This window comes from Panulirus ornatus, chromosome 42 (assembly GCF_036320965.1).
Source record: "Panulirus ornatus isolate Po-2019 chromosome 42, ASM3632096v1, whole genome shotgun sequence".
NCBI classification, from domain to species: Eukaryota; Metazoa; Arthropoda; class Malacostraca; order Decapoda; family Palinuridae; genus Panulirus; species Panulirus ornatus.
The window spans coordinates 23097032-23110632 of NC_092265.1; the positions used below are offsets into that span (position 1 = coordinate 23097032).

The 13601-nt window shown below is 46.5% G+C and overlaps 2 protein-coding genes across 7 annotated transcripts in view; one reads left to right on the forward strand and one right to left on the reverse strand.

Moving 5' to 3' along the window:
• LOC139761977 (protein phosphatase 1 regulatory subunit 14B) overlaps positions 1 to 13601 on the reverse strand; it is a 362773-nt gene that overhangs the window by 258411 nt on the left and 90761 nt on the right. The window lies entirely within an intron of this gene.
• The window catches only part of LOC139761976 (uncharacterized), a 117272-nt gene that overhangs the window by 6399 nt on the left and 97272 nt on the right, over positions 1 to 13601 (forward strand). For all 3 annotated transcript variants that reach the window (XM_071686714.1, XM_071686717.1, XM_071686716.1), the window contains exon 3: positions 4220 to 4386. In XM_071686714.1, coding sequence (XP_071542815.1) covers positions 4220 to 4386 — 167 coding nt within the window. The remainder of the gene's footprint in view (positions 1 to 4219; positions 4387 to 13601) is intronic.

The following is a 13601-nucleotide window of genomic DNA, read 5'->3' on the forward strand; positions in this document are numbered from 1 at the left end:
CTCCTGTATTAATTTTTCTCGTGTATAAATATAAATGAAAGGAACACATATTTATATTCTGAGCTGAGGGATCTCACAGAACAAGAGTCTAATTAAAAGGGTCTGACATGTTATGGGAGAAGCTAAGGCGTCACACGGTTTATGAGTCTACCCTGAACGCATTCTCTTCGCGTCGTAGGAATATAAAAGAAAATGTAACTTTAAGGAGTAACTCAAGTTTTTTCCATCAACTTCCCAAAGATATATTCTAAATGTAATTGTATCTAAATGAACCTTGCACCAATGCTTTTGTATGATATAATAACTAATAGGAATCTATGGAATGATGTTATAGCTTAATATAGAGTAAATGAAGGTAATTTGAGGTTCAAGAACCAGAGATTATATTGATATCCGGGATGCTCCATGTGAAGTGTACACAACTGTTGGCTGAAAGATAAAAAATTCCTGAATATTCTTTTTTCCTATCACTTACAAACGAGTTAGTCAGACTTCTAAAGTAGTTCAGAATCACGTATTCTTAATAGAAATACAGTAAATATAAAAAAAATAGGTTATTGTATTTACTTGTTTATACTGTAATGCCAAAACTAAACCACGGTGGTTCTGAAATGAATATTTCTTAGCAGCTCCTGCTTCAGTAATCCAGTATCGGCTATTTCAGATGAAAGGGAAAATTTTGGAATAAAAAAAAAGACAAGCTTTGAACTCTGTACAGAACGAATGATAATAAAACACGAGTTGCCAGCGAGACGAAACAATTTGATAAGTGTTATCAAGGAGGCGAGAAGTAGCATGAATAGATTAATCACGGGTCTGAAGGATGCTTGTAGCCCTGAGTCTTCAAGATAGAAAAGAAAGATGAATGAAGATCGTTCCACTCCACATCTACGAGGAAAGAGAGCCGTACTAGATTAAATAGAAATTCTTGAAAGATACCAAAATCCATTTTGAACTACGTAGGGAAAGTCACACTATCAAATCTCAGAAGTCTATAGTTCCAGATAGACGTCAACTCTTTGCCTCAAAAGTAGGATCTAGTGCAGGTAATATAGACAAACATAGTCTACATTAGACAAAAAAATATCTGGGATTGTGAAAAGGGCAGAGACAATCGCTGTCATGCGTTTAAAAGGCTGAAAAGTTACTGTGTGAACGCCAATACAGAGATGGCATACACATGCTTTTAAGACGACACTCTTATTATATATGATTCATGAGTATACACAGTCTTCTAGCTGGGTTATATATCTTACAAGCTGGTGTCTCTAAAACAATTACACTCTAGTGGGCGTATTTATAATAGCTCTGGGAAGCCTTACTTTCAAATGTGGAGCAAAAGATACTCAGGGATGCAATCCACAGAGGGCTTGGAGGTGATGGCTGGATTTTCAACAAACTCTCTACCGATAGTCATCTGATCCAACTACAGATGAGGCTGGCGTTCCCTGGGTAAGCCACTCTCGACCAGAACCTCACCAACACAAAGTTGTGAAAGTACTAGACACCGAAATACACAACAAGTGATGAAATGATGTCTAGTAGCAAGCGCATTTACGCGCCAGACATCCTGTTTAAAACCGAACAAGACAGTATTGGATCTGATTGCATCCGTCGATAGTCTTTTGTTATAGACGATCCTGCTAGTGAAAGACGTACTCAATTCTTTCGACAGGAAAATGAAAGGAATTTCATGGTTCTCGGAAGGATCAGAAACCGTCTTTTTGGAGTCGATCTCTGACGATCTCAAATTAGCGGGAAATAGCAAGAGATCGAGCGCTAAGTGATGGGCGTCTCAGGAGGACATAGGAGGCAGTGTTGCTCCAGGGGATGAGAGTGACAATATCTCTTGACCTTGACACACACGCGCGAGGTGCAAGACACGAGGACAGTCCTGAGTAAGGGTCAGGTTGCACAGCAGTGACTGGTACACTGCTACGACAGTGACGTAACTCCTGTCACTGTCGTCCACCGACGTCCGGGTAGATAAACTCTATTCACCGCGGGCGCTCCAGGGAAGGAGAGGACATTACGCAGTGGTCTACGACAGTGGGTACACTGAGGAAAAGAAAAAGAACTCAAGGACGTCTTGAATTCTACCTCAGACTTTAACCCGACCAGATGTGATGGCTGAGGTCAGGTTACGGATCCTGGAGGCGAGTAGGGCATAGAGCGACGAATAGTCTCCTCCTTCTACGTCGCTTGCCTATAGCTACGGGTGGGACATGGATGCCTGAGATTAGAATGGCGTCCTTAGGTTTCTACAGGCGATCTATGTGACGGGTCAAACCAGAGAGAGAGAGAGAGAGACTGGAGAACCACCCTCCCCTACCTAAACAAGATGACAGGGCTCCCCTCCAACGCCCTAACTAGCCTCTTGCCTAACGATCACCTCTTCCTTCGCTGACCCCGAACTGTCACAGTCCCCATACCCGCCTCTCTATACCGCTCAACACAGAACTATGTAGAAGGAGACATCGCCTTCGCTCGTGCGGTGAACCTGGTCTGGGAGTCGGGCTATTACCCCGTCCAGCGAAGGACCTCAGCGACACGTGCAGTGAGTGAGTGAGTGTGCTACTCCTCCTTCGTGTCCATGATGATCATAGCTGCTAGCGAGGAGGAGGGAAGCGAGGGAGCCTCTCCCAACCACGACCCGGAGTTAAGGTCACTTACTGTCATTCTACTAAAAATGAATCTCTTTCGAAAGCCGTCGGTATACCAGTGTCTTACGTTACGTTTTCTATATTAGGGGTACACGCTGCAGATATGAGCGTATTGTAGATATGACCAAAAAATTATGATATTCGATCGTTTATAAGGCGTAAGTGATCCGTGATGAGGATGATTTACAGAGCGAAAACAGTTCTGTAAATCCACCTTCCATATAGATCAAGAGTCGGTGGGAAAAACATTGGAACGCATACCATCTTTGTCAAATGGACAGCCGGTCATTCAAATTCTTTTAAAATCCGTTTCAACTTATAAATCCTATTCAAGAACTTGCTCCTACCACTAGTAATCTACTAACTCAAGTTGTCTTGCAGCAACAGACGAATTTTAGAGAAAATTAACCAGAAGGATGAAAGGAGCATTTTTTTTTTTTCATAGACGAAGCGCCCAGAACACTAAAAACCCCAGCTCCCCCACTTAGTAAAAACCCCAGCTCCCCCACTTAGTAAAACCCCCAGCACCCCCACTTAGTAAAAACCCCAGCTCTTCCACTTAGTAAAAACCAGTGCAATATTGAGGCCTCCCTCTCCCTCCTGGGTGTCAAAATCCTCTTCGTCCAGTTCAGTTGGCGTCATTTCCAGTGGTGTCCATTCTTCTCTCCAGTTCTATCATATCTGTCCAGCGAGTCAACTGCTACTTGCCCATGGCAGAGAAATCCACCCAGCTGAAGGAAATGAATTAAAGGACTTCTTTCTTCTTTCACGAGAGAAAAAGCTTCATTCGTATATTTACTACGTACTATTTTAAGTCTGTCATATATTTTTTCATTTTCTTAGGCCGAATCCAATTATAAGAAGAAAGCTCAGACAAGCAATAGACACTGACCCCATTTTCGTCCAGCAGACACCACCATGGCATGATCTTGACCCAGAGAATCTTCCTCAGTAGCTACAACCAGAATACTCTCAAAAAATATTTCTTTTTGCATTTCTTACACTATTCCTCTTCTTTTCTCCACACTTCTTTATCTTTTGTTTCGCCATTTGATTATTTAGTTTGTGGCCTGTCCTCGATGAAGCCTTCTATATATATTCTTGTGAGTCCACGAGGAAATGAAAGACGATAAGTTCCCAATTGCACTTTCGTGTAATAATCACATCATCAGGGGAGATACCATAAAGAAATATAACTATCAGTTGATATATATTGACGTGGTGTCATTGGAATGAACCAGGGCATGTGATGCGTCCGGGGTAAACCACGAAAAGGTACCACGATGAACAGCTGGGTTTGGTTATGGGCCGGCTGCCGCTCCTAGGATTCGAACCCGGAAGGGCCCTTGTGTGAATCATGGTCATCGACACTAGCCACTACACAATAGAAGACCATTTATGTGAATACAGCTTTTGATTACTATTTGTGTGTTATAGGGATAGAGGTTTACACTCGTGTGTGTGTGTGTGTGTGTGTGTGTGTGTGTGTGTGGGTGTCGTGTCCAGCACTCCCTCTCCTGGTACTAATTCCCACCTGTCGTTCTTGTTACCCACAGGTCGTCTGGGGAGGTGGACGACACCGTCTCTGCTCCGGGCACACGACACGTCGCCCCTACCACACCCCCTGCGCCACCTCCCAAGGCCACCAGCCCTACCACCACATCCACCACCACAACCACCACCACCACAACCACCAGCACGACAGCCAAGCCAACGGTGCCGTGTGAGTACAGGGTGATTCTTGCACTGCATGTATACTGCCCCTCCTGCACTTTTATCTCCAAACTATACATTCAATAGACTTAGTTTCAAACTCTTTATACAGTCAATAGACTTAGTTTCAAACTCTTTATACAGTCAATAGACTTAGTTTCAAACTCTTTGTACAGTCAATAGACTTAGTTTCAAACTCTTTGTACAGTCAATAGACTTAGTTTCAAACTCTTTATACAGTCAATAGACTTAGTTTCAAACTCTTTGTACAGTCAATAGACTTAGTTTCAAACTCTTTATACAGTCAATAGACTTAGTTTCAAACTCTTTATACAGTTAACAGACTTAGTTTCAAACTCTTTATACAGTCAATATAGTTTCAAACTCTTCATACATTCAGTAGATTTAGTGCGAGTTGGTATGTTGTCTCATAGTAAGAGCCAAGAGAAGTACACACGACAGTAGGTCACTGTTGTGTGTGTTCTGGAGACACGAGCAAGTGACCTCGGGAGCTTATTTCGACTTAAAAAGGACCTACCTACTTTATGCCAGTAGGGCATACTTACATTTAAGGGGTCCTCTAAAACTATGGTGAACAACAGAAGATGTACGAAGCCGTGACGCCTCTCAAGAGGTAAGGAGGTCGAGTATATACACTAAGAATGGGGGCTTGCTTTGTTTGCCTTCATTCGCGTCGGAGTGTAAACAACCAGTGCAGACACCGTCCAGTCTGCAGTGCCATACCCATCTTGTGATCGTAAACAGTCTTCGGACCTTCGACTCACTTCCTGTCATATGTTCGTCTCAAAATGTGTTGTCTTTAGTGACAGGATCGCTAGCACCATTTCTTTTTTTCCTTCATAATAAGACGTGATGGTATGTCGCAGTAGCCCCTGAGGCAGTGGGTCATGACCTTTGAAAAAAAAACTGGTGTAGAAATGTAGCGGGTGAAGGGGAGCCCACCAGCGTCGACCTTCTGTGGGAAAGATGATGTAGGAGACCTGTGCAGCAGAGTGGCGGTGGACGCTGCCACACTACCTTGCCAGGGGCAACAACCACACTACCCTGCTAGGGGCAACAACCACACTACCCTGCTAGGGGCAACAACCACACTACCCTGCTAGGGGCAACAACCACACTACCCTGCTAGGGGCAACAACCACACTACCCTGCTAGGGGCAACAACCACACTACCCTGCTAGGAGTAACAACCATACTACCCTGCTAGGGCTGCAGTCACATTAAGGCGCTGCAAACGTCGTTTGATGAGCCAGTGTGACAATGGCCCACAATACAGCATCCCGCATCTCCATATCTCACGTGAAACATCTAGATACGAAGACAAATTGTACTTCAAGTACTTAATGTTTCGATCCACAAGAGACTGACGAGAGCAGTACTAAAGTACAGTTGACAGCGTCAAGTTCTGAGAAAATGCGTCTCTCTCTCTCTCTCACAGTCCAGTCATGTTCCTCCTTCAACTGCAGGTTCCAGGAGCCTGTTAGGGGTATTCCAGGCCTCACGCACCTCTGCTCCAGCCGACCACAGGAGTGAGAGCCGCAAGACCTAACCCAACCCTCTTGGGAAACGTGTTGTGATCCTAAGGATGGAAGGGGAGCTAAGTTGTAGGTTGCTCTTTCTCTGCTTTTCCCGTATTGCCAAGTGTTGTCAGGGGCCATCTGTGGGATGGTTGAGGACCTTTCCTGGAAGTGGGGTCATGGCTCTTACCCCTCTGGCTTAGGATTGTGGGAGAGGATGGCAGACTGGCTCTGTGTGTGTGTGTGTGTGTGTGTGTGTGTGTGGGTGGGTGGGTGGGTGAAAAGGCCCCGTGCAAGGAGGAGGGATGAGAACAGCAAAGCCATTTATCTAATAACGCTATATAAACAAACGGAAACAAAAATTGGAATGAAACTAACATCTGTAGCATTTACGTCTTAGGCCAATATTTACGTCGACTCAGGAGGAGACGTCAAACGTCAAATGCTCCATTTACGACGGTGCGACAGAATTCCCCCTAAAACTTTTGCCTCACGTGATGTCGACCTTGTGTGTGTGTGTGGCGCGGAGGACCTATTGACCAGCGACAACCAGCTCATCATTCTTCGGGGCGTGATACACACACACACACACACACACACACACACGGGCCGCCTCCTCCCTCCACCCCGCCCCGCCCCGTAGGAGAGGAAACATACCGTTTGGGGGTCACGTCTCTTCCTTTCATTTCATACATTTTTTTTTTTTGGTTTTCTAAATATTCAATGTTGTAGCAGCCTTCATGAGGCCAAGACCTTGGGCTCTTATCATCAAGGGGACAGATCAAAGGCCAGTGCTATCGAGGGTGTAGTGAAGATGAGTCTAGTCGAGAGGGTGTAGTGAAGATGAATCTAGTCGGGTGGGTGTAGTGAAGATGAGTAAGGTGTCGAGGGTATAGTTAAGATGAGGAAGGTATCGAGGGTGTAGTGATGATGATGATGAGTCTGGTGGCGGCGTGTGACACTCGGATGGTGAGTGATGGTGGGAGCGGAGGCAGATGTACACACATCACATCGCCCGCTTTCTCAAAATTCTGGCGTCTCCAGTTGACAACAACCCTTTCCCCCAACTCACGTTCGTCGGCGCTGGACGAGCCGCGGACAGCAACTCATTACCTGACACCCCTTCCCCTTCCCCTTCCATCCCCCAGCCGCACCCTACCCACCCCCATCCCTTCTGACGTCCACGGGTGACAGAGAGCGGTGGGTGGGCGGTGGGTGGGTGAGGGGGAGAGGGACATTCCCGCCACGCCCCTAACGACGAGGGAGGAACAGACAGACGAAAGTGCGGCCGTGTTCTTGGAGGCGGCGAGCGTCATGTCACGGCGTGTGGAAGAAAATGGGAGGAGAGAGAGAGAGAGAGAGAGAGAGAGAGAGAGAGAGAGAGAGAGAGAGAGAGAGAGAGAGAGTTTGTGTGTGTATAGAGGACGTCGGTTTTAGAACGAACGGCAGCACACTCACAAAGGGGGAGGGGGACGACTTGGTTGCCCCCACTCCCAGCGACCAACCACTCCACCGTGCTCTTCCACACTAACTCCCTAACTCCAGCTCATGTAGTAGGGCAAGCTTGATTCGATACTCTGAACCCCAGTTCGAATCATGAGTCGAGACGCTTCGAACCCCTTGATACCTGAGAAGTTGGAGGGAGTGTCGTCCATCAACCTGCTGTCCCTTCTTCTGCTGCTGTGTACACAGGACTGTGCACCAGGCAGGCCAAGCCAGTCATCATGGCAGCCGTTGGTGTGGTCAAGGGTTTGGATTGACGTACATTGTTGACATACATCCCCCAGCACGATATCAGGTTCTGAGGCTCCTTTAATGTACTTATATCAACTTAGTAACATTGATATAAGTGAAGGTCTACACAAACTTGATCGCTTTGTCGTGGGCAAAATTGGTAAACAGTTCCTTTTCTTGTTCACATAATAAAATTTTTATGACAAGCATGATGCCAGATCCGAACACCACCAACCCGAACACCACCATCAGGTAACGCTTGTTTACCAATGGTGTCTTAGCCACGTTTCTTCCTTGTATATCAACTGATTGTTCTACGTCTTCTATCCCATTCTTGTATCTCCCCCTGACGATGTGATCATTACACGAAAGTGCACTTGGGAACTTATCGTGTTTCATTTTTCTATTGGTTTAAAAAGTTGTATGATAATTGAGAAAGCTGAAGGGAAGGAAGGGAACACACACACACACACACGCACACACACACACACACACACACACACACACACTGACAGTGCAAAAAAATTCTCAGATATTGCTGAGGTCAGAGAATGCCAAGTCACTCGTGAGGGGGTCATTGTGACCCATCAGGTCACCAGTCAATGTGAAGTGACCCAGCAGGTCACCAGGCAATGCCATGTGACCCATCAGGTCACTGGCTAGAGGACTGTGACCCAGCAGGTCACTCTGGCTGGCAAGAGAACTGTGACCCAGCATCGAAACAACCACAAACTGCACACGAGGAAGTGGTCATAAGAAAGAAAAAATTGCTGTAGGAAAGTCAGGGGCAACAATGATGCTGACCTGCTGAATCTACAGACAGGTCATTACAGCGGACAGACGTTGTACGAAGGGAGTACAAAATAACATCTTGATTACAGAAGTATAAAGGAAGGGGCCTCCACCCCCCCCCCCACACACGTCTCTCTCTCTCTCTCTCTCTCTCTCTCTCTCTCTCTCTCTCTCTCTCTCTCTCACACACACACACACACACACACACACCAGTGCAGTTAACCTTTATCATCAGTTACCTAATGCGGGGGCAGGAAGTGGGGGTGTCATGTCCAGCCTCCACACACACACACACACACACACACACACACACACACACACACACATGATGATCCAGTCACACGCCAATTGCTCAACTCGTATGAAGAAAAAAACGAAATAGATTTATGGTTTTGATCTTTAAGAATGCGATACTCTAAAAAAAATACACGAATATATAGATATATATATATATATATATATATATATATATATATATATATATATATATATATATATATAGAGAGAGAGAGAGAGAGAGAGAGAGAGAGAGAGAGAGAGAACCTCTACGTGAATGCAACGCGTTTTGATCGCTTTCTCACCAGTCCATTCCTTGTGGCTTGAACTCGTGATCTTGACCCCTAACTGACCCAGTGACCTCATTAGATATCATCTGTTTGGTTAAGTGTTCTCCTCCTCCTCCTCCTCCTCCTCCTCCTTCCCTTACCACCGACTGAACCTCCACGCTTGCGAAGAACAACTTAAAGAACAGTTATTCTTGCGAAGAACAACTTAAAGAACAGTTATTCTTGCGTAGAACAACTTGAAGAACAGTTACACTTGCGAAGAACAATTTGAAGAACAGTTACACTTCCGAAGAACAATTTGAAGAACAGTTACACTTGCGAAGAACAACTTGAAGAACAGTTACACTTGCATAGAACAACTGGAGGAACAGTTAAGAACACGTCGACCGAACTATCTCGTGAACTCGTGATAACCTGCCTTTGGAGATAATTGATAATTCCTGGTGATAATCACCATTTGGAAATACTTGACAATGCCGTTTGAGCTGAGCACAGGATGACATCAAATGATGAAGCTATGACTGAACCCGAGTGATGAAGCAATGACTGAACCCGAGTGATGAAGCAATGACTGAACCCGAGTGATGTAGCAATGACTGAACCCGGGTGATGAAGCAATGTCTGAACCCGAGTGATGAAGCAATGACTGAACCCGAGTGATGAAGCAATGACTGAACCCGAGTGATGAAGCAATGACTGAACCCGAGTGATGAAGCAATGTCTGAACCCGAGTAATGAAGCAATGTCTGAACCCGAATGTTTTTCTTTTTTTTTGTCGTCATTAGAGGCAGCCTGAACTTGCCTCCTTCGTTAATCACTAGAACATCAATTGCTTGCCGACTCGCTAGCTCGTCATTGCTCTGGGTCATGAGATCGACCTCCGGTTAACGGAGAATCTTCGTTGGCCAAAAAAAAAAAAAAAAAAAAAAAAAGAAGGTAAACTTCTCGTTCCTCAACCCTTTAGTCGCTTTATATGAATCAGCGGTGATCACCGTCTAGCACAACAGTGAAATATAGATACAGTCATAACCTGTGGATGTTCATGGAGGATGTATGCACCATCTTCCCCCGGGAGATGCGCAGTCGCATCTTCCGTGTCTGGATTGCAGGTATGCGACTGTCAACCCGAAGTCCTCAGTTGGGAAGGGGATATAATTTGATGCTAGATTTCGTCTAAGTCTGTAGCAGCTACTGGGGGATTGTACCATCTTGCTTAATCATGATGGTCAACTGACGTACACACCCCGATATATCCTACGCCATCCTTGTGTCGTCAGAGGGATCCTAACATAGGGTTGTCTTCCTCTCTCTCACACACACACACACACACACACACACACACACACACACACACACTTCCCACACACCTACCTACGCCTCATATGTAGGCCACGATCATCACCTCCTACATACTGTACGCACTTAACACGGTAAAAAAAAAATCGCCCTTTCACATATAACTGAAGATGCGTAGGCGGAGGCGGAGGCGTAGCTGGGTCTCGCCGCTCCAAGCAGCCAGCTCATCGTAGCGGTCAAGTTCACCCTGTGAGCGGTGGCGCAGAAGGCTGACAGGAGGTCACACAGGATCTTGACCAGACACCCTAGTGGCCAGATGATCATATGATGCCACAAAGTTGGTCCAGGGCATCAATTCAGTCAAGCTGACTCTCGTACGAGATGTATCAAGTGGATACAATATCAAAGTTGCTGGTATTTTATCAACAACACGATGTATGAGGCATTTCTGGCGGGGGTTTGTTTAAATCAAATCCCTAAAAAGGTTCTGTTTCTCTCACACGCCAAGACACAGTGTGTTCCAGCGTGCGCTCCGTAGCTCTAACCTCACACTTTACGCAGGAGTACAGTCCACAGGATTACAGAGGGTCATATCGTCCTTATTACTACGTTCCGTCTCCCACTGCTGCTGCTCCTCCTCCTCCTCCCTCCACTTCAATCCCAACACCGTGCCCCTTTTCCCTCCTCCTCCTCCTCCTCCTCTCCCAGGCCTGACGACGCCTCCTCCTACCCACTATGGTCGTCCCAAGTCCCCAGACCTGACTCCTACCACTAGCCCTGGCTCCTGCCATCCCACGCGCCTCCCAAACCCCTGGCACAAGTCCAGCACTGGTATATCCTGGCACCCAGCACCCCTCCTCCTGCCCTACAGCCTCCCCCAGCCTGGGCGAAGGGCTTGGGAAGGGCAGAGGAGGGAGGGAAGCTGGAGGAACGGCTATGCTACACCACCCGTTAGGTTCCTCACACGTCAGTGAGGCAAAACCCTTCCTCCTTCACCCCTCACCCACTCTCACAGGGACAGTAGAAGACACTGTAGCAGTGGTGGGAGATGGAGCGTCATGGAGGCGAGATAAGGCAACAGACAGAGCAGGATAAGAGGACGAGAACAAGTCAATAGCCAGGGTTTACACAGACTAACAGGGAACCAGTCATGCTGAGCGACGGACCGCCTCACCTGGCGGTGCTCTGGTCAGTCTGGGGCCCTGGGACAGTCGGTCCAGACCTGCCACCACCTCCCCCTCACACACACACACACACACACACACACACACACACACACACACACACACACACACACACACACACACACACTCCCTCCCAGACCTGTGCTCCTTTGGCAACCTCCAGCAGTATGGCACAGCTTATTTGTACATACCAGGAGGGAGCTGTGCATCCATGGGGCCCGGGCTTCTTCCTCAGGTTTTATTGTGATATCGTATTTTGTTAAGGTCTAGTGGTACACGCACGTACTTGGCTCAGTGTGGTCCGCGAGTCCACAACTTTGCTGCGGAAGAAATACTCTTCCTCACGTCCCTCCACACACTTCCTTTACGTAATTCTCAGACGTGGCCAACATTCTGGATTCCGGACTCTCCTCCTCTAGTGTTGCAGAACTGTTGTAAGTGAGCGTTCGTCATGGCCTCTTGGAAATGTATGATATGCACTGGAATCTTTATGTGTTTATCATGTTTTCCTTCCTTCTCTCGTTGTGGCCCATTCTACTCACATCATGCGCGAATTTCCTGCATTCCTTTTGGATCTCCTTCCCAGCAGTTGTGCATATCTGTTTCTTTCCCTATACCTCGCAGCTTTGGAGCTCTCTGCCGTCTCATGTCTCATGACACTTTTTTAAAAGACAAGTTTTTCACTTCCTTCAAAATACGTGGATACTTTCCCTCGTCTCATCTTTTTCCCTTCCATTAGCCTCTCTATATTTCAATTAAGACCCGGCCTTGACGTGGACTTCGTTACTGGAGCCTCCAATATATCTAAAAAAAGACAAGTTAGACATACGTTGTTCATGGAGAATGTACGTCATTTACATATTCCTAAACATTCCACTGTTAGCACAGCTGAAGATGACCTTAACAAAGACCAAAGTTTCCCTCACTCACGATCCTTTACTCACCAAGTTCTGCTGAACAGTCTGGCGTGACGTCCACTCCAATGGCGCCCTTTCATTCCACTTCTTTCTTTGGGCGGTGCAGTTTATTTCCCCCTCTACAGTCCTCCAGCCTCTTCCCGTCCTCATAACTTTACATTTTCTGGCGTAAGATAACATAACCCATTTATCCCTCAAGTGCTTTGCAGTCTCTTTCGCCTCTCATTTCTATCCGAAGCTCGCGAACAGAAGTGACCATCTACGGGTATGAGTCAACCACGTTTGGCAATTCATGTTCGTCCATCTCAGATAGTAATGACACCAGGATCCCCTCCTATCACCCTTGCCTGGCTTGTGAAGGCTTCCATGATTTGTGCTGTCTGTCCCCTACCACTCAAGTGGCTGTCAGTCCATTTTGAACAGCTCTTCTCTGGCCCCCAGCTGGGGATGTGTAGGTCTATCTCACCAGCCTTCTGTAGGGGACAGAGTCCACGAATGTACTGTCCACCCATTTACCTTTTTTTTCTTTCTAGAATACTGTTTCCTTGTGTGTGTGTGTGTGTGTGTGTGTGTGTGTGTGTGTGTGTGTGTATGTGTGTATGTGTGTGTGTGTGTGTGTGTGAATGAAATCCATGAATATACTACTTCCCTGGACGGGAGCTGAGGACACAGGTGCATAACACCAGGCACCTAGATGGAGAGAGAGAGAGAGAGAGAGAGAGAGAGAGAGAGAGAGAGAGAGAGAGAGAGAGAGAGAGAGAGAGAGAGAGAGAGAGAAAATTAAAGTGAATTTACGAAGAATGATGAAGATCATGAACTAGTCCAACCGGTCCCCATGTTGCCTCGAGTATACTTTCCTCCAACACATCCCCAGAGTCGTGTGCAAAGACGCTCGTGAAGTTCATACGTAAATGAAACCCAGGATGACAACACTCGTCAATAAACCAGGATGACAACACTCGTCAATAAACCAGGATGACAACACTCGTCAATAAACCAGGATGACAACACTCGTCAATAAACCAGGATGACAACACTCGTCAATAAACCAGGATGACAACACTCGTCAATAAACCAGGATGACAACACTCGTCAATAACCCAGGATGACAACACTCGTCAATAAACCAGGATGACAACACTCGTCAATAAACCAGGATGACAACACTCGTCAATAACCCAGGATGACAACACTCGTC